This window comes from Oryctolagus cuniculus, chromosome 3 (genome assembly GCF_051225735.1).
Source record: "Oryctolagus cuniculus isolate XC-2025 breed Fujian yellow rabbit chromosome 3, ASM5122573v1, whole genome shotgun sequence".
Classification (NCBI taxonomy): Eukaryota; Metazoa; Chordata; class Mammalia; order Lagomorpha; family Leporidae; genus Oryctolagus; species Oryctolagus cuniculus.
The window spans coordinates 68,319,013-68,339,172 of NC_142869.1; the positions used below are offsets into that span (position 1 = coordinate 68,319,013).

Consider the following 20,160-nt stretch of genomic DNA (forward strand, 5'->3'; position numbering starts at 1 on the left):
AAAAAAAAAAAAAAAGACAAAGAAATTATCAATTCCCAACTTGATTCACTGGGATTAAACATGACAATAGGTCTGATCTGATTTCATCATCATTTAAAAAATCATCTATTATTTTTCACTTTATGTTTCTGTGTGGGAGCAAACTGTTGAAATCTTTACTTAATGTATGCTGAACTGATCTTCTGTATATAAAGAGAATCGAAAATGAATCCTCATGTGAATGGAAGGGGAGAGGGAGTGGGAAAGGGGAGGGTTGTGAGTGGGAGGGACGTTATGGGGGGGAAGCCATTGTAATCCATAAGCCGTACTTTGGAAATTTATCTTCATTAAATAAAAGTTAAAAAAAAAAAAGAACTACACAATGCACACACGCACTCGAGTGCATGTAAAACTCACAGAATCTGAATAAACTGGATCATGCAAAAGTCCTTCAAAAGGCTCATGGAAAATGGAAAAAATAAAATTATAACAAGAATTTTTGAATGAAAAATTTGAAATCCATACACCGTTTTTGCATAATATGCATCTCCCATGGACACTGGAACAAATCTTAGTATATGCATGGTTTTCAATATTTTTGGCACCAAAATAAGCTTATCTTTTAATTCCATTCTCGATGAATTTTTTGAAGTATCCTAATGTCAACTTCCTTGTTTCTGATCATCCTATAGTATAGTTACATGAGACGTTACCATTGGAAGTCAAGGCTACATAGGACTTCTCTGTACAACTTTCTGTGAATCTTTATTTATAAACAAAAGTGTTTTGGAAAGATAATTTGAAGGGGCTATTAACTCAACCTCTGTTACTTTTCTATTTTAACAGTACACATAACATCTGCAGGGATTGAAATTAGTAAGAATTTAACTATACACCTAAACAGTTTCTCGTCGGCTGCTGAGTCCTAACTGAAGGGATAAGGTTAGGCTTTTCATGGTCCTGGGTTAAGAGTTTCTGTGCTGGGCCAGTGGAATACAGAAGTCGACTCACAGTCCAGAGTCTGCATTCACTACCCCAACACAGCCAGCGCTGGCCAGTCCATCCTAGAGTGTTCCATGGCCACTTTACCATCTTGTCTGCACGGTGATGTTTGGGCTTTGAGGATTGCTTTCTAGAGATTGAACTCAACATTTCCCTAGTTTGTTAGCAGGTGACTTTTCCTTGCACTACCACTGCAAAGAACCCACTTGAAACACTGTTAGAGTGGAAAGGGCCCGCGGTTTCAAGTCCACATTGGTCCCCCACACTTACCCTGGGCAGTAATTTGATTTTTCTAAACCTCAATTGCCTTATTTATAAAGTATGGGTAACAACAGCTATTTTTATTACCTTAATGTAAAGTAATTTGAAGATATATATCAATAGACTTAAATCTCTTCACACATATTAATTTTAGGTCTATAGATATCCATAACAAATCATCTAAAACACAGGAACAACAACATAAAAAAGAGGGAAGCTGGATGTAATTCATTAATTGTGACGAAGGGATTAACATGAGATGTTAATAGGGGATAGGGGGAGAGGGGTAACTGGGAACTCTTTGTACTACTATCTCACAATTTTTTTAAGTTAAAACCATTCTGAAATAAAATGTTAAAAAATAAAAATAATGAAATTTTTTTAAAGATTTATTTTTATTTATTTGAAAGTCAGAGTTACACAGAGAGGAGAGGCAGAGAGAGAGAAGTCTTCCATCCAATGGTTTACTCCCCAGATGGCCGCAACGGCCAGAGCTGCGCCAATCCGAAGCCAGGAGCCAGGAGCTTCTTCCGGGTCTCCCACACGGGTGCTACTGCTTTCCAAGGCCATAGCAGAGAGCTGGACAGGAAGAGGAGCAGCCAGGACTAGAATCGGCACCCATATGGGATGCCGGCACTTCAGGCTAGGGCTTTAACACGCTGTGCCACAGCGCCGGCCCCAAAAATAATGAAATTTTTAAAAGAATGGATGTCGGGGCCGTTTTTGTGGCATAGCAGATAAAGCCACTGCCTATAATGCCGGCATCCCATATGGGTACCAGTTCATGTCCCAGCTGCTCCACTTCCCATCTAGCTCCCTGCTAAAGGCCTGGAAAAAGCAAAGATGGCCCAGTGCTTTGGCCCTTGCATCCAAATAGGAGACCTTGGTGAAGCTCCTGGCTCTTGGCTTCAACCCGGCCCAGCCCTAGGCTGTTGCAGCCATTTGGGGAGTGAACCAGCAAATGGAAGATTTCTTTTCTCCCTCTCTCTGTATAACTCTGCCTTTCAAAAAAAAAAATAAAATTTTTTTAAAAAAGATGAATCCTATGAGAGAAAAATTCCATTGATGAAGTTTACACTTCATTGATAAAATGGAATATGCATATATACAATTATATAAATAAACAGATTCAGTACATAAAACCAATTGCATGCCTGTGTTATTGCCTGTCTTCATTCAAAAGAAATAAATTCAAGCGCTGTTCTATTTGCAGAGGCATCCTTGTGTAGCAGAATTTGACGGCGAAATTCTTTATAGGCAGATAAAAACCAATGATAGGTGAATAAATAAAATAAGATCATGGCTAGTTTAACTAAAATGGAAAGAAAACTCCCTTTTACATAATATTCCAGCTTTTTTAAGGGATACTGGTCTGCAGTTTTCTTATATCTTTGTCTAGTTTTGATATCAAGGTAATGCTAGCTTCATAGAATGAGTTGTGAAGTGCTCCCTCTTCTTCTACTTTTGAAATTTAAGTCATTCTAGTCTATTTTATAAAATTTTGATAGTTTCACGTTCCCTTCTCACTAAAGACTGTATTTTCTCTAAAAGTTTTGAATATATGCATTTTAAAATTATTTCAATATTGCAACTTGACTATGATTATCTTTCAGAAAACCAAAAACATTACCAGAGTGAAGTAATGACCACTTTTGATTTCTGCAAGCTTCTCTGAGAATCGATGTCATTGCTCATTTCTTCTGTGGATATTTAAGGCTAGGACTTCAAGTTATAGAGGGAAAAAGAAAAAAAAGAATCATCTGAATGCAAAGGATTTTTAAATTAAATTCACTTTGACATCCACAACTATTGAATTCTAAAGTGAACCTGGGAAGTTGTTAAGATAAATATCCAATGAAGTGCTGCAAAGGTAGGAGGCAAAGCAATAGAGATAATGTAAAATTCAATTGAGGAGCTGATAAGGTACATTCACAAGCTGATCCTGTGTGCCTACAGCCCAGGGAGATGAAAGAACACAATAAAATTGTATTCTATTCACATTCTTCCGTTGGGCATGCAAGTTTGCCTCTGCTTCACAGATTGGCCTTATAGATAAAGCTGCCCAATTACAAGGCCCCTTGGTGTTTGCTGTACCCTTTTGCATCAATAGAGGACTCCTTTATGCTCTGGTCAACTAGATAATTAAACATGGGCTTGCTTTAAGTTTTTATTATTTGTCTACTAGATAGTTTTAGCTCTACAAGTTAGATCTTCAAACACCATCAGGAAATATCTACAAGCCTGATGTATACATGACATCCTAACATCACAACAGAGTCTTACTATTCTCAAGTTGCCTTCAATTTCTGACATGAAAAATATTTTAAATACATTGCTGTATCATTTAATTAGTCAGTGAGGCAAATTCAAGAACTTAATGCAAAAACAGCAAAAGGCTACCAGTGGGATGATGGTAGAAAAGTTAAGGCAGTGAATAAACCCATCAAATGAGAAGTGGTTGGGATTTCCAAGAGGACCATTTTCTTGTTCTCACACCTATGGTGAGAGGCCAAAAAGAACACAGTTCCCACAGAGGTCTCAGACAGGTGCACCACTGAGAAGTAACCTGGCTCACTCAGAAACCTAGAAGGCCACCAGTGTGGTGGAGGCAGTGACAGAACCATTAGCCAGTCCCCAGGCTCCATGATCGAACATGCTGACAGGCACGAGAGAGAGAAACAGAGAGAAAGGTCTTCCTTTACTGTTGGTTCACCCTCCAATGGCCGTGCTGATCCGAAGCCAGGAGCCAGGTGCTTCTCCTGGTCTCCCATGGGGTGCAGGGCCCAAGGACTTGGGCCATCCTCCACTGCACTCCCTGGCCACAGCAGAGAGCTGGCCTGGAAGAGGGGCAACCGGGACAGAATCCGGCGCCCCGACCGGGACTAGAACCCGGTGTGCCGGCTCTGCAAGGCGGAGCATTAGCCTAGTGAGCCGCAGCGCCGGCCACAATACCTTTTTGACCTCACTAAATGACAGCACTTTCCCTGCTCTGGACAGACCCATTTCTCTCAGGGTAGCTTTCTTTTTCCTGAAAAAATTACAAAGGGAACCTAAAGTGACCAGAATTATACAGACTTTTTATTTGTTTTTTAAATTGTATTTAAGTTATACAAGCTTCATGTACTTCATATATGCAGATTTCAGAACATAGTTACATTTCTCCCACTCCTTCCCAAAGTGGGCTTTGGGGAATGAACCTGCAATGAAAGATCTGACTCTCCCCACCACTCTGCCTTTCAAGTAAATAAAAATAATTTTTAAAGGGTAAAGGACTTGAATAGACATTTTTCCAAAGAAGACAAATAGCCAACAAGTATATAAGCAGGAAAATGCAAATTAAAACTATGTTGAGATATCACCTCTTACCTGTTGGAAATGGCTATTAGCAAAAAGACCAAAAGAAACAAGTATCTGTGAAGATGAGGGAAAGAGAATGCTATGCTGCAGGTGGGAAGGTAGTGTTAGGTAGGAAGTCAGAAGTGTGCTTACATGTGTGTGACAAAGGCCTAAGGCATTGACATCCAGGTCCAGCATCTGCACCTCAAAGTCATCCCCATAACCTTCCAGGTGCAGCCCAGTATCTGCACTTCAAATGCCCTATCCCTTCTACCTGATAACCATCCTTTCTCTAAGGCTCCTCTAAGGCTCCTCTAAGGTGGGTGAAGCCAGCCAGGCTTCCCCCTGTCTGATAACTTCACGGGGAAAACTCAGAAAGGAATTTTTTGTATTTACTTCGAAAAACTCCTTTGTTCCAGGAGGAGAAGAGGCGGGAAGGCAGGACCCATCCCCTTAGCCCCACCACCACCACCACCTCAACCAGACTGCGCACTCAGCCCTCTGCTCTTCTGCTAAGTCGCCCACCTGGCCTGCCCAGGTGTATTCTCTCCACTCAACCATGCAACCTCGCTCTCCCCCAGTCTGTGACTTGGCACTCTATCTCAGGTTCTGTCTAGAGAGGTGCCTATCCGTTCTTACGGATGTCCCTACCCTAATAAACCTTGCTATTTTGCTTTCCACTGCTCTCTGTCTCACGCCTGAATTCTTTCTTGCACGAAGACAAGAACCCTTGCTTCTCCAGTAACAGGACTGGTACACTAGTTAGGAAAAGTGGTGTGGAGGCTCCTCAAAAGTAAGAATAGAACCACCTTCTGATCCAGCAACCCCACTTCTGAGTATAGAACCAAAGCAAATGAACAACTAGGATCCTGTGGCAGCACTGCTCATGAGAGCCAAGGCATGCATACCATGTCAATGTCTAGGAGCAGATGAATGGATTTTTCTTTAAAAATGTGGTATGTGTATGTGTGGTGTGTTACACACAATGGAATATTATTCAGTCTTCAAAATGAAGAAATCCTGACATTTGTGACAACTCGGGTAAATCTATTAGAAATTATGCTAAGTCAAATAAGCAAGGCACAGAAAGACAAATAGCAGGTGATCTAGCTGACACATGGAATCTAAGACAGTCAAACTCACAGAAGCAGGGAGTAGGATGCTGGTTGCCAGGGGGTGGGGGAGTGGGGGGAGGAAGTGTGTGGCAGGGTACAAAGGTTCAGTTATGAAAGGTGAACAGGCCCCGGAGTGGTAGACGCACAGCAATGTGAATAGTTAACAATGCAGTGCTGCATACACTCAAAATTTGCTAAGAGGGCAGACCTTGAGTATCCTCAACACACATCACAGAAGGCAACTGTGTGAGGTAATGAATATGGTGATTACCTTGATTGTGGAAATTCTTTCACAGTGTGTATGTATATCAAAACATCAAGTAGCACACCTTAAATACATGGAATTTTTATTTGTTAATTATCTCTCAATAAAGGTGAAAAAAAGAATGACTAGACAAATAAGGCAGTCCAAACACGAGGCAAGGTATTAATGGCTTCATCTGGGGTCTGAAGAGAATCAAAATTTCACATGATATCAAGAATCAAATTATTAAGAAGAACGTAAAGCCTACTTTCCATCAAAGTTCTATCTGTTTCAACATCTCAACTAGTAAGATTTTAAAAACTCTTTCTCTATTGGATTAAGAGACTCTCAAACTTTAACCAATTTATAGGTAATACTTCTATATAGCCAGTCACCTTTTTTGATACGCTTCCATTTTATTTTTTTAATTGTAATTTTTAGTTTTTAACAGATTCAGTGAGCTTTGTTGATACAATTCTAAGAACACGACGACATTCCCTTCCTCATTCCCTCCCTCTCTCCTTCCCCACCCTCCTTCCTTCCTTCCTTTTTTTTTTTTAACTTTTTGAGATGTAAAAAGGCTTAATACTTTGCCAAATGAATTTAGCAAGTAAAAAGACCCTGGTTTAGTGGGAACATAGTCAATGCCTACAAACAATAATTGAATGGAAAAATGACCATTTCACCCACATACAGTAAATTTTAAAGTAATCACAGATCATTAAAACTATACCTTTGTGAAACCAATGGCTAAATGCTATACTGGTATGCTTCCGTTTTATAATCAACTTTATTCAATGAAAAAAATTTTTAGAAAATTTTATTATAGCAAAGCATTTTAAGATGACTTCAGGGCAATTAACATATGTTCCTTGGTTTCCATGGTTACAATTACAAGAACTGTGCTTCTCTGTGGTATAAGCTGCAGATTTTCTTTCTTGCTTTGAGAGGCAGAGACAGACAGACAAAGCTCTCAGCCACTGGTTCACTCCCCCAAATGCCTGCAATGAAACCGTAAGCCAAGAATTCAATCCAGGTCTCCCCCATGGGTTGCAGGAACCCATCACTGCGGCCTCCTAGGGTCAGGAGCTGAAGGTCAGGCATCCACCGGGTACTGTTAACATGGCACACAAGCACCCTAACTGCCGAGCCCAGTGTCTGCCCCCGCCCCCAGAACTTGTGGGGTTTGGACCACTGTTTGTCTGTTGGCTGGAGTGGCACCATTATCCATGCTTGAGAATATATCCTTGCACCCATATCCTCACAGAAAACAGGTGGGCCACCACTGGGGGGGTCTATATTTTTGTCTGAAAGCCAAATGTGAATGTAATTGCGCTCACTAATGCCACAGCTATATTACTTTTTAATCTAAAAAATAGTAGAGAACACCCTCCAGGAATTTATTGGAAAATACTAATGCAAAGTCATTTTTTAAGATTTATTTATTTGAAAGGCAGAGAGAAAGGGAAAGCTGGGAGACAGAGAGGGAAAGAGATCTTCCATCTGCTGGTTCACTCCCCAACACCAGGGCTGGGCCAGGCAGAAGCCAGGAACTCCATCCAGGTCTCCTGCAGGGGTGGCAGGGACTCAAGGACATGATCCATCTTCTGCTGCCTTCCCAGGTGCATTAGCAGGAAGATGGATCAGAAGAGAAGCAATCGGGACCTGAACCAACACTGGGACATACGATGCAGGCATGGGGTCTGGGGTGGGGGGGGGTTCAATCCACAGCACTGCAATGCCAGCCCCAAAATCAACTTCAGCCAAGCACCATCTTGTTAGGTTATAGAACATTCTAATGACAAATTACAGAAAGTCTAAACAAAAAGTGATTTCCAGAAATAGGGATTTTTTTTTTCTATAAGTCAAAAAGTCTGAAGGTAGGCAACTACTGATCTAGGTTCAGCAATTGCTCAAAATCTGGACTGGGGTCTCTGTACGTCCCTTAGGTCAGCCCTCTGGGATTACAAGATGGCCACCACCAGCCCAGGCCTCAGGTAGTAATTCCAGACAGAAAGCGCACACACAGGGAGGAAACAGTGCTGTGGCATAGGGGGTTAAGCTGCCACCTGCAGTGTTATCATTCCATATGGCCACCGGTTCAATATCCAGCCGCTCCAGTTCTGATCCAGCTCCCTGCTAATGTGCCTAAGAAAGCACTGGAAGATGGTCCAAGTCCTTGGGTCCCTGCACCCATGTGGGAGACCCGGATGAAGCTCTTGGCTTTGGACCAGCCCAGCGCCAGCTGACTTGTGGCCATTTAGGGAGTGAACCAGTGGGTGGAAGACCTCTGTGTGTGTGTGTTTGTGCATGTGTGTGTGTCTCCCTCTCTCTCTCTCTGTAATTCTGACTTTCAAATAAATAAATCTTTTTTAAAAAAGAAGAAAGCAAACAGAGAGGAAGCAGGTGTTGTGCATCAGTAAAGCCCGAGCGTTGCAGGAAGCCCCAGTCTCATTGGCCAGAACTGTGCCACATGGACAGCCGGCCTCAAGGGAGGCTAGGAAAATAGGCATTTTGTTTTTCCAGTCTCTGGAGCCAAGGTAGGTGGAGGAAAACAGCATCTATCACAAAATATTAATGGGATATTCAAGTGGACATACCCCACAGAGAGACAAAACCATATCTGGTCTAAGAAGCTACCCAAGAACATAGATTTTAATCCACAAAGGAGAGGAGTGCACATGCCAAGAAAGGACACACGCAGAGAGGTTCAGGAGCAAGGGCGGCGCTGCTCTTCTTTCCCAGCAGAGAAAGCGAGCAGGTGCACACAGATGCAGCTGAGTCAACATGATGGGGACAGATCCTTCCCCTTCAGCTGTCTAGCTGGGTTCTTCTCCGTCACCCTCCACCCTATCTCCCTTTCCCCAGTCCCTCAGCACCCCTAAGGGGTCTCTCTTCTCCCCTCCCTCACCTGTGAATTGAAAGTAGCAGAGGAAACACCCACGTTTCACTGCCACGGCTTAGATGCACGAAGATGGATCACACGTGATTGAAGACCCAGCGGCTGCAGGGGAACTGAGGCAGTGGTCCAGGGGAGTCGGCGGCCACCACAGAAAGGTGATGAGTCCTATATACTCATGGCAACTGCAAGCTGCCAGTGTCATCCTCACTGCAAGAGCCAGAAACCCCTTGGGCAAACCCCAACTAAGACAAGAAGCTGAACGTGCTTTGCTGAGCACCACTTTGCCTCTAGCAGGCTCTCAGCCGTGTTCAGAACACCTGGCGGCAAAGGCTCAGTATGCCCGGGACCAGCTGCCCTTCTCACAGGTCCCTGGGTCCTAGGGCACAGCATCCAACATGTGCCCCCCAGCCTGAGGGCTGCAGGTCTGGCTAAATGCTCCTTTCCTAAAATACTTGAGCAAGTTAACTGCACAGCACAGAACTTAACCTTGATTATATAATAGGCTGTGCTGTCTTCCAGTTGCTCCACATATGCATGTCATGTGCATCTATGGATTTGGGGCCACAACGAGATGTCTCCCAAAAAGATGCAAATAGTTATCAAGCACTAAATTTAAAAATAACATCTCACTAACATCAGAGACCATTTGACATCGTGTGACTCATGATGGAACTGTACAACACTTCCATGAAATATTCTCACCAACACAGTACGATCTGAATCTGATCGAACTGTGGCCTCAAATACCAATTTACAAAAAAGACAGGGGCTGACACTGTGGTGTAGCGGATAAAGCCACCGCCTGCAGCATCAGCATCCCATATGGGCGCCAGTTCGAGTCTTGGCTGCTCAATTTCCCATCCAGCTCCCTGCTATGGCCTGGGAAAGCAGCAGCAGATGGCCCAAGTCTTTGGGCCCCTGAACCCACATGGGAGACTCAGAAGAAGCTCCTGGCTCCTGGCTTCAGATCAGCGCATCTCTGGCTGTTGCGGCCATTTGGGGAGTGAACCAGCAGAAGGAAGACCTCTCTCCCTCCCCCCTCCCCCTTTCCCTCTCCATAACTGCCTTTCAAATAAATAAATAAATCTTTTTTAAAAATCCACATTCTCCAGGAAACAAAAGGAGCAACAGAGGCAGCTGCTGACTGTCCGTCTGGGCCCTCTCCCAGGCAGAGGGGGCCAGCGCAAGGAGCTCCCTAAGAGGCTGCAGAGGCCGTTCCACCCTAAGGAAACAGCAACACGTGGCTATCTCGCCCTGGTCCTATTAGTCCTCGCTCCAGTCAAGGAAGTCCACTGCAGCAAGAGATGAAATGATGAGTGATACATAGTACCCGGAGATGTGAAAAGAGAAGTCAACAGGCAATCACAATGGGGCTGATCCGTGTTTGCTGGACAAGGTGTACTACGGAAGCAGGAAGAGGCGAGGGCCCGGCTGTGCTGGAGTCTTCCCCGAAATACCTTCTCATTAGGATTCAGCGCCCCGGCTCCGGGCCTCTAGGAAGAGATTGTGCTCTGCTTCTGCCAGAGCATCCTGACCTCCTGGCAGCTCCGCTTTGCGTAAAATATCTGAAATGGACTCCTGGTAACGAGTGGATTTCCCATCTAGCCTGCCCAGAGAAAGCATCCATTAGCCGGAGGATATGAGTGTCCACTTCTCGGACGCTGCAGATCCCACTGTCAAATTAATAAACTGTCTTGCTGGATTTCACGGTCTCTGAGAGCCTGGTGCCTGCGTGTCCAACCCTGATGGCTGCATTCATTCTTGATGTGCTGACAACCCAGGATTCCCAGCCCTGGGCCCTGGAGGTTTACCAGCGTCTTGTCATCCTGTGGGGCCTCCCCAGGGCCGCCTCCTGCTCCGTGAGCTGCTTTGATCTTCGTTCCTCAAGGGTGGGACCACAGCTGATGCATCTCTGATCTCTGAGTCATCTTCTCTCACCATGTGTGCTACAAAGCATTTGGGTTTTTAACGAACTTGCTCCTTGGTTTCTTGCACTCTCATTCAAACACATCAAAATGGCTATTTTAATTTCTATGGGGGGGGGGGTAAGTCAGACGCATAGAAGTTGCCCAAAAGGCATTTTAAAAATGAAACATGCATACTTAAAAAAAAAAAAATCAGAGGCTTCTTTGAAGGCTCATAAGCCTCTTGGCGTACGCTCTTCCGTGTGAACTTCACCTCCTGCGTGGGCCCAGGACAGCCAGTGGTCCTCAGAGAAACCCCAAACTGAGGACCTCCCTCTAAGTTGCGCTTCTCATTAAAGAACAAGAAACCACACATTGCCAGCTCCTCCCCAAACACAGCCAATTTTCCTTCATCTCCAGTGGTTCCACCGTCAATCACCCAGCTGGGTTCCTCCATGCAGAGCAAGGGATGGCAAACTTGGTCTGTAAGGGCCCACACAGCAAGCATATTGAGCTCTGTGGGCCACACGGTCCCTGTGGCCACCCTCAACCCTGCCACTCAAGTGTGGAAGCAGCTGCAGACACCATGCAACCAGATGAGCCTGGCTATATTCCAATTATAGACATTCAATTTCTTATAAATATCATCGTCATAAAATCAGATTCTTCTTTTGATATATTTCCAACCATTGCAGAATGTAAAAATCACTGTTCGCTCAGGAGACAGGCAGCTGCCAGATCTGGCCCACGGGCTACAGTTTGCTAAGCCCTGTTCCATCACGATGAACACTGGCAAGAATCGCCTAAACATTTGTGAGTGTGTGGCCCCTCCCCATTAATAACACACCCTTAGCAACCATGAGAACCATGACCTACAAAAGGCTGTCAAGGTCACAGCTGGCAGATTTAAAGCCTTACGGGCCAAGGATTGTCACCAAATTTAAACAACAGTTGGCACACTTCTCTAAAACTGTGGGAACGAGATGATGCATCACTAGATACCATCCCTGAGAAGAGTCATGTGATCCATGAGAGAGGAGTGAGCCTGTTTGGCTTTGACGGCATGTCATTGGAGAGTTTCTTAACATCCGTTCACCCACCTGAGTGTTCCATGTCTTTCCAGTTTTAAGAGAGTCTTCGTAGCCCCTCATCTCTTTGGTACCATGATGGCCCAGGACTGTGAGAGCTGCCTTGCTTTTCTGCTTCAACTCAACACCCACTGCACACTTCACTCCTGCAGACCTTGACTTTCAGCACTTCTCTTTATTTCCAGTCCCTGGGCTTCCCTTTGTCTAGCCATCCACAGTAGTTGTCATTTGAATGATGCGTGTATGTGAACAGCATTGCCCAGTCAGTCATGCTACATCCCCACTCGGTTGGGAGGTCCCAGAATCATAGCCCCAAACAGGACACAGGGATTTGCTATATCTCTCCTTGTGTGTGTATGTGTGTGTGTGTGCTTGGAAATGTCTATACTGAAAAGTTTTATAAAAATAGAGCATACGTTCCTGTATTCTAGATTCCGTCACAAGAGGAACTGGTGCTGAGAAGAGATTAGCGTGTACCACATCTTTGTGTCTTTGCTGAAATTGCTCCCTCCAACTGGCATGCTCTAAAATGTCCCTCACCCTCTAAAGTCCAGGCAGGAACCCATAGAAGCATCCCTGGCAGCCCTCAGAGCTCTCTCCCTCCGCATTCCCAAGCACTTCTGCATCTCATCAGAGCACTTACCCTGGCATTGAGGTTAGTTGTTTATGCAGCTGTCCCACCACCAATCCTCCACCTTGCCAGCCAATAAACAACTCGCATATTCCAGTTGCAACCCCAGTGCCCAGCAGAGAACCCAGAGTAAGGTGTCAAGATTGCATTTCTCAGAAATACTAAGGGCAGTGTCCTCACTGAGGAAGTTCGCAGAGCTTCACCAGCCACTTCCATGAGCACTCTCGCTCAACGTTTCCCCTCTCAAGAAAGAAACAGAGGTGGCCCTAGTGGTTGACATGCCCATGTCAGTAGTTCCATTCCCAGTTCTGGCTCCAACTTCCTGCTAATGCACCCTGCGGCTGATGGTTCCAGTGACTGGGCTCCTGCCACCCAGGGGGGAGACCTGTCTTCAGCCCAGTCCCTTGGCAGGCCATTGAGTGAGACCGGAGATAAGAGCTTGTTCTCCTTTCTCTCCCTAATTAATTAATTTAATTCAACATGAAACAATCTTAGTAAAAACTATAACTTTAGAACACATCTCCCAGGCTCTCTAACAATGAGCTGGCCAAGCCTGAACTCACAGGAATTCCAGCACCAAATACTGCAGACAAGCAAGGTTCTCCTATGACCACAAAAGAAAATGCCTGCGTGGCATCTCACCATCTCCAAAGTACTCTTCCACCTCTTTTTTGTCTTCCATTTGTCCACTCACCCCAGTGAGGCAATCTTCATAGTCTGACCCCCATTTTTGACACCCAAGGAAGTAAAAGTGACAAATTCAAGATGGGAATAGCTGACAATCTAGGCCTAAAATTCTTGGTATGTCCATCTGTCCACTCACTTGCCCTCCACCAAAGGTGGGCTGAGTGCTTGTGAATAGTTTTATTTTTTTTTCCTAATACACTCTATAAATGGTGGCGTCAGGTTGTGGCACCGTGTGTTAGAAATCATTCCAGTAGATAGAGACTGTGACTCTATCATATATGCCCTTCTTGTGTTAGTATTGCTCTATGACTTTGCTGGAAGCGCTCATTGACTAACGGGTTTTCAGCAAATTACTGGTAGTTCAAAGAAATGGCATAGCCTGCATTTCTACAAATAGCAAAGTTACGTATTATCTAAAGTTTTCACTCATGAGGAAGCATTACTGCCAATAGGTTAAGCACAAGATCCTGATTTCCTCTTCTTTTATAATCATTTTTCCTAAGCTATTAAATTGAGACTACTTATTACATTAGCAGGCTCTACAGTTAAATATGCTCATAGTTCCTCTACATAATTGTGTATGATTTAACCATCACTTCAATCCTTTTACTATTTCTTACATGCAACTTCTAATATTAGCACATATCATTTTAGACATAAATACGGCACTGCTTGCCAAAAAAATCTTGCTACTGTGTGCTAATTGAAAGTCAAGTTTATTTCTCAGATATATTAAGTCATGCAAATGAGCTACATTTAGACTCTCTCAAATTAATATTTTTTCAACAAAGGCCTATCAGAGGAGAGTATGCACAGCATGTCTCACTTCAGATTTTCAAGTTCCATCTGAGTAGGAGTCTGCTGATTGAAAAATTTTCAATATGGCAGAGCACAAAGTATTTCCCGCAAATGCAAACAGAGGTGCCATACAGATAGCTACAAGCCTAAATCACTGCCCTTAGGCACCCAATTCCCAAATTCAGAGACTGCCCACTCTGCAAATTTCTTGCTCAGTTCTCAAAAGTTCAGATGCATCGCCTTCTAATCGGGGTGCCCACTGTGTAACGGTTACTGCTAAACCCACGATCTGGGCAAACAGAAAATCAAGCTCTCAGACTGCAATCCACGGATCCGCACGACGACCTCCTCAGAGGGCGGCCGTTGGGAGTGACGCACTCCGTGGCTTTCCTGTTTTAAGAGGAAGGGTCTTTTGCCCCCGAGCAGGGACTAAGAGGAAAGCTGCCTCCCGCGTGACCTTCCCGAAGCAGACCTTGGGTGAGGGACTGCAGGGGCAGAGAGCTGTGAATTTCAGCAAGGGACTTGACAGCTCCGCTGGGTCTCTCACACTTTGCTTTCAGGAACAACAACAAAAAGAATGTTACTCTGCACCTGCCTGTCCCTCCACCCTGCCTTAAAACTTAAATCATACTCGCCCCTGCGGATCTGAGCCATGGGAGGGGAGCCAGCATCTACCTCTTCTGTCCCGATGCCAAGAGAAAATCAACCCCCCATGCGAGCTGAGCCGAGTCGTGGTGGGGAGGGGATCGGTGAGGCTGGGACACCCCACCACCACCACCACCGCACTGCGTTGCGGTGTCCCACCACGTGTAATAACCTCACGTAGGTACACCCCACCAGAGCTCGGGGTCTGTGTCCTCCTGCCTCGGGGACCCCGGGTCGCAGCCCCTCCCCCGCTCAGGGACCCTGGCCACCCACAGCCCCCCCACGCTGTGCCCAGGTACTGGGCTGCGGCTCCCTGCATCGCGCCCGCAGCGGTCCGGGGTAGGGGCAGCGCCGGAGCCCGGGCCCCCACGGGGCACCCTGGTACCTCTTGTCCAGGCAGGCAATCCACTCGGCCGAGGAGGAAGAATGGGCAGCGTGCGCAGCGACCATGTTGGGCAGCAGCGGCGCGCGGTGTCCCCGGCTGCGGCGACCTCCCGCGCTCGCTCTGCCTCCGCCTTCGCTTCCTCCCCGCCCGCCTGGCGACAGAGCGCGGCTGCCCGGCCCGCCCTCCCAGCGGGCTCCCCGGCCTGCGGGTGGGTGGGGAGGGGATCCGAGGGGAGGGCCCAGGCGCCGCCGAGCGCTGCACTGCGGCGCCCGGGGTGGGGAGCCTGCGTCCCGCCTGCCCGCTGGGGAGAAGGGTGACCTCGGGAGGCCGGCCACCTGCGGCAGGTGCCTGCCTTGTCCCTGGGAGACCCGGGCCCCACCCGCACCTCAGGGCCTCAGGAGCCGGGCAGGAGGGCGGGAACGGCGGGAGTGTAAGTAGGGGGCGGGGTGGGGGGCTGTCTTCGGTGTCTATATGTTTTTCATACTGCAAATGCCACTAAAATGGCTGCTGCCTCTCTGTTTCCTTAGAAACCCGCTTCTCTTCCCCAGCAGCTGTCAAACCTGCTACTGGGGTCTTGCTCACCTGGGCTTGCACTCCCAGCCCGTACAAACTGATAGAGGGGAGGGCTCTGTATGCCCTCGATGGGGACACCCCCAGTGCCTCTGTGTGTAGAATCCGGAGGACAGTTCCCCTAGAGCGCGAGGAAGTCCGGGATAGGACGGGGAGCAGGGCAGACAGGTGGAGAGGCAAAGAGGAAAGACCCAGGAGGCCTGGGCGGAGGGAGCTCAGGGCCTGGTGGTGGCTGCGGGGTACCTGGAACCTCGCACTTGCTCAGGCTCCCCCTTGGTGGTGAAGAGTGGGCCGCAGAACTGAGGCTTCCAGGTTGGAGTCCAGGTTCCCAGGTATACTGGTGACCTTGGCAGGTGGTCCCAGGTGTGGCTCTTCCCCCAGGGCTGGAGTGTTGAAAGGACAGTCACCATGGCTTGTGTCCTGTGGTGTTCCCAACAAGTGTCCCACTTACAAGTTCTTCAGTTATACTCTGCCCGCAGTCAAGTTACACACCGAGTGTTATTTGGGAATCTGGGGACAAATTCCATCATTTGGACAGCTGCCAAGCACTGCTTTGACATCTGGGGGCATGTGTGTAGGGCTAGACAGTGGGGGCAGGTGTGTGGGACTAGACAGTGGGGGAGCCTTGCTTTCTTTCCCTGGCTTTTTTTCTCCCACCCAGTCCTGCTCAGGGGAGGCTCAATGAGAGCAGAGAGAAGGAAACAGCAGTTGCTTTCTGAGATGCTTTTATCCTAACAGAGGACTGGGAAACTAAAGTCCCCCACCCCGCCACAAGAGGGAGCCATCTCTCCTCCACTCCATGGCTAGGATCTCCTTTCAACCTGCCAGTGTTCCCTCAGCAACACCTCCCTGACCTTCTACCATGTTGACATTTAAAATACTATATCACATACAGTTCCCAAAGGTGAGTATGCTGTGGCTTTTGTACCTTACGGTATAAAGAAGGCAATGCATCTCCTATATATGTTAGCTTTTTTCCATAAAGACATCGGAGCTATTGAGAATATCGGGGTCACCAAACATCTCCTTAAGATGGCTTTCCTCAGAGAACACTCCAAGAGGAAAGGGGCTGCGAACACCAGCCATGACCCGGAGGCTCAGAGCCACCACGGGCTGGGCCACGATGGCTGCCAATCACTGCTGACCGAACCTCTGTGGTTAGAGCCACACAGTTTCCTTTACGTGGGTCACCTTGTTGAACCTTCAGAGCATCCCATGACGTAGGCCTAGTGCTCCACAAGGAGCAATGATCTCTGGAAATGTAGGGGCCGGAGCTGTGCAAGAGTGGGTAAAGCTGCTGCCTGCAGTGCCAGCATCCCATATCACATTGGTTCATGTCCCGGCTGCTCCATTTCTGATCCAGCTCCCTGCTAATGGTCTGGGAAAGCAGTAGAAGATGGCCCAAGTTCTTGGGCCCCTGCACCCGCGTGGGACACCTGGAAGAAGCTCCTGGCTCCTGGCTTTAGCCTGGCCATGCGGCCATCTGGGGAGTGAATGAACAGATGGACGCGAGCTCTCTTTGTCTCTCTCTTTCTCTCTCTTCTCTCCATAACTCTTTCAAATAAGTAAATACATAAATCTTTTTAAAAAGGAAAGGTAATGAAACAGAGAAGAATATTCATCAATACTTTCAGAGAGACTGTTGACTGGATTCAGAGAAGGTACTGAGACAGGAAGGCTCTGTCTCTCTGCCTTTCGAAATAAATAAAAGTACCCTTTCATGCAGTCAGTACATTCAGCAAAAAATGTAATTGTTACACTATTTAAGAGGCAGAGAGAAAGTGACAGACAGAAAACACTCCCATCCTCTGGTTCATTCCCCAAATGCCTGTAAGAGCCAAGACCAGGAGCACAATGCAGATCTCTCACATACTTGGCAATAATCCATCCCTTCAGCCATCACGGCTGCCTCCTAGGATTTGCACTGGTGGGAGCTGCAGGTAAGAGTCAGTGCAAATCCAGGCACTTGGATGTGGGCGCAGGCATATTAACCACTAGGCTTAAATGCCCACTCCATCTGTGAACTTTTTTAAAAAGTTAATTAATTTAAAGGCAGAATAACAGAGAAAAATCTCTCCAAACACCTGCAACAGCCAGGGTTGGGCAGGCCAAAGCCAGGATCCTGGAATTCCATCTGGGTCTCCCATGTGGGTGGCAGGGACACAAGTACTTGGGCCATCTGCCAGTACCTTCCCAGGCACATTAGCTGAGAACTGGAACTGACATCCCAGTTGGGGATGCCAGTGTCACTAGTGGTGGCCAACCCCATTGATGTACTTCTTGAAGTCTGCTCATAGGAATGGATTTCAAAGGTTTTTCTCCAAAAAATATTCATTCAGCTCCATCTTCCACCTCATAAACCCCACACTTCCTCCCATGTACTTTAAGCCATCTCTAGGTGACTCATAAGATACCTGACCTAAATACACAGAGAATCGCATACTGCATTGTTCAGGAACTAATGATGGGGAAAAGTCTCTCCACGCTGAATATAGATGCAATTTTTTTTAAATATTTGTGAGCCACGGTTGATTGAACTGCAGCTATGTCGAGCTGGCTGTACCCACCAGGATGCTGACTCGGGAGGGGACAGAGACCCAGCTGCCAAGGCTGGGGGACCCCTGAGCTGGACACAGGTCTGTCTGATTTCACAGCCCATGCCACTCTGTGGGAGTGTCACTCTTTCTTTCAATCATGTGTCAGTGTAAAACGACTGCCCAGGTGAAAAAACAGAAAGAATTATAAACCAGCTTTGTAATGCAAGAATGGAGAAATTCATGAGGACTGAAAATTAAAAAGAAATCCTTGAAACGCTTTATGGATTGTTCTCGTGGTCCAAACAGGATGTGTTAGTGAAGGAAAGGAGATGCTGTCCATCATTGAAATAAACAAGGTGTTTTGTTTGGGTTTTTATGGAAAAGGCCATGAACCAGAAAGTATTTCTTCTTTTCCCTTTCTTTAAAAGAACAAAGTAGGGTCAGCAGTATGCGACAGCTGGTTAAGCCCCTGTCTACGACACTGGCATCCCATATCAGAGCCCTGGTTTGCATCCCAGCTGCTCTACTTCAAACCCAGCTCCCTGTAATGCACCTAGGAAAGCAGGAGAGGATGGCCCAAGTGCTTGGTCTCTGCCACCCATGTGAGAGTCCCAGATGGGGCTCCTGGATCCTGGCTTTGGCCTAGCCAGGCCCAGCTGTTGCAGTCATTTGGAGAATGATACAACTAGATGGAATATCACTCTCACTATCTGTCTCTCCCTTTCTCTGTCACTGTGCCTCTCAAGTAAACAAATCTTCAAAAATAAAATAAAATAAAATAAAATAAATAAATAAAGTAAGCCAGACCCCAAGGACTATACACTGAATTATTTATTTTATATGGAAAATCCAGAAAAGGCAAATTTAGAGAGACAGAAAGGACATCAGGGACTGCCTGGGGCAGGACAGTAGAGTAGGGAGTGTCTGCAAAAGGGACCCAGGGAAATTGTTAGAAATTGAATTGTGGCCATAGATGCGCTCTCTACAGATTTGATTATCATCACTGAATGGCGTATAAATGAGCTCATTCTATGGCGTGCATAGTGTATCTCTATAAAACTGTTAAAAAGTAAATAATAATAGTAAACCTGTTTGAGGTAGGGGTAAAGAACATGCCCTGATCTTTTGGGGGGAAATAAACATACGGAGAAAAATTTCCAATCACATTTAGCCCACAATTCAGCCTCCTCGATGATTGCTAACATTTTCTTGCATTTAATTCTAAATTTTCTGTTTTAAAAAGATAGAGTCTTCATGTACCCATGAACACATATCTATAACTAGCTACATACATACATATGTGGAAATAGACACATGCATTCATACAGACTCGGAAGCATTCACAGCCTATAGGCTACTTTTTTTCCTAGCTAGAATGGAAAAATGCTTTACATGCTTAAAAAAAAGATCCTCATTAAAAATTTTTACTTTCTACCAAATATTCTAGCACATAATTTACATAAACTATCACTTTTTAAAAAAAGATGTATGTATTTATTTGAAAGATAGAGTGACAGAAAGAGAAGGAGAGAGAGAGAGAGAGATCTTACTGTCGCTCCCCCTCTTCACGGAGGAACGACACTAAACCCTGCGCTGTTCTTTTGTCTGCTCGGCCCTCCCCGGGTTTGCTGCTGGTTCTTCCCGGGTTGGCTGCCGTCCTTCCACCTCCGTGGAAGGGCGGTTCCCCCTGGCCACTTTCCCCACTTCCGCGGGGGAGCGGCACACCGCCAGCCGGCTCTCTCGGGAGCTGCTCAGATGTTATCCGGATGTTCCCCTTAGATGTTTCTGGTGCATGTTGTCTCTCTCCTCCTTTATAGTCCTCTTCCACCAATCCCAACTCTGCTACCCACACGCGGAGCACGCTGCTCTCCTCCAATCAGGAGCAGGTCCTGCAGCTTGTCAAGTTGGTGAGAGGCAGCTGGGTAGAAGCTGTTTCCTCCTCTCCCAGAGCCATATTGTGGGAGAGCAGACACATAGAATGAGTCCTAATTCGAGTAACTTAGTCTAGTCCAAGTTGCTCCCCACATCTTACATCTGGTGGTTCACTCTCCAAATGCCTGCAACAGCCAGGGCTGG

The 20,160-nt window shown here is 46.3% G+C and overlaps 1 protein-coding gene across 3 annotated transcripts in view; it reads right to left on the reverse strand.

Moving 5' to 3' along the window:
• RAPGEF4 (Rap guanine nucleotide exchange factor 4) overlaps positions 1-15,248 on the reverse strand; it is a 326,097-nt gene extending 310,849 nt beyond the window's left edge. Inside the window, exon 1 of one of the 3 annotated variants that reach the window (XM_002712290.6) lies at positions 14,978-15,248. In XM_002712290.6, the coding sequence (XP_002712336.2) occupies positions 14,978-15,042 (65 nt within the window). In that variant the 5' untranslated portion in view covers positions 15,043-15,248. The remainder of the gene's footprint in view (positions 1-14,977) is intronic. The other 2 variants (XM_070070679.2, XM_089328145.1) reach the window with 2 other exon arrangements.
• Between the last annotated feature and the right edge of the window lie 4,912 nt (positions 15,249-20,160).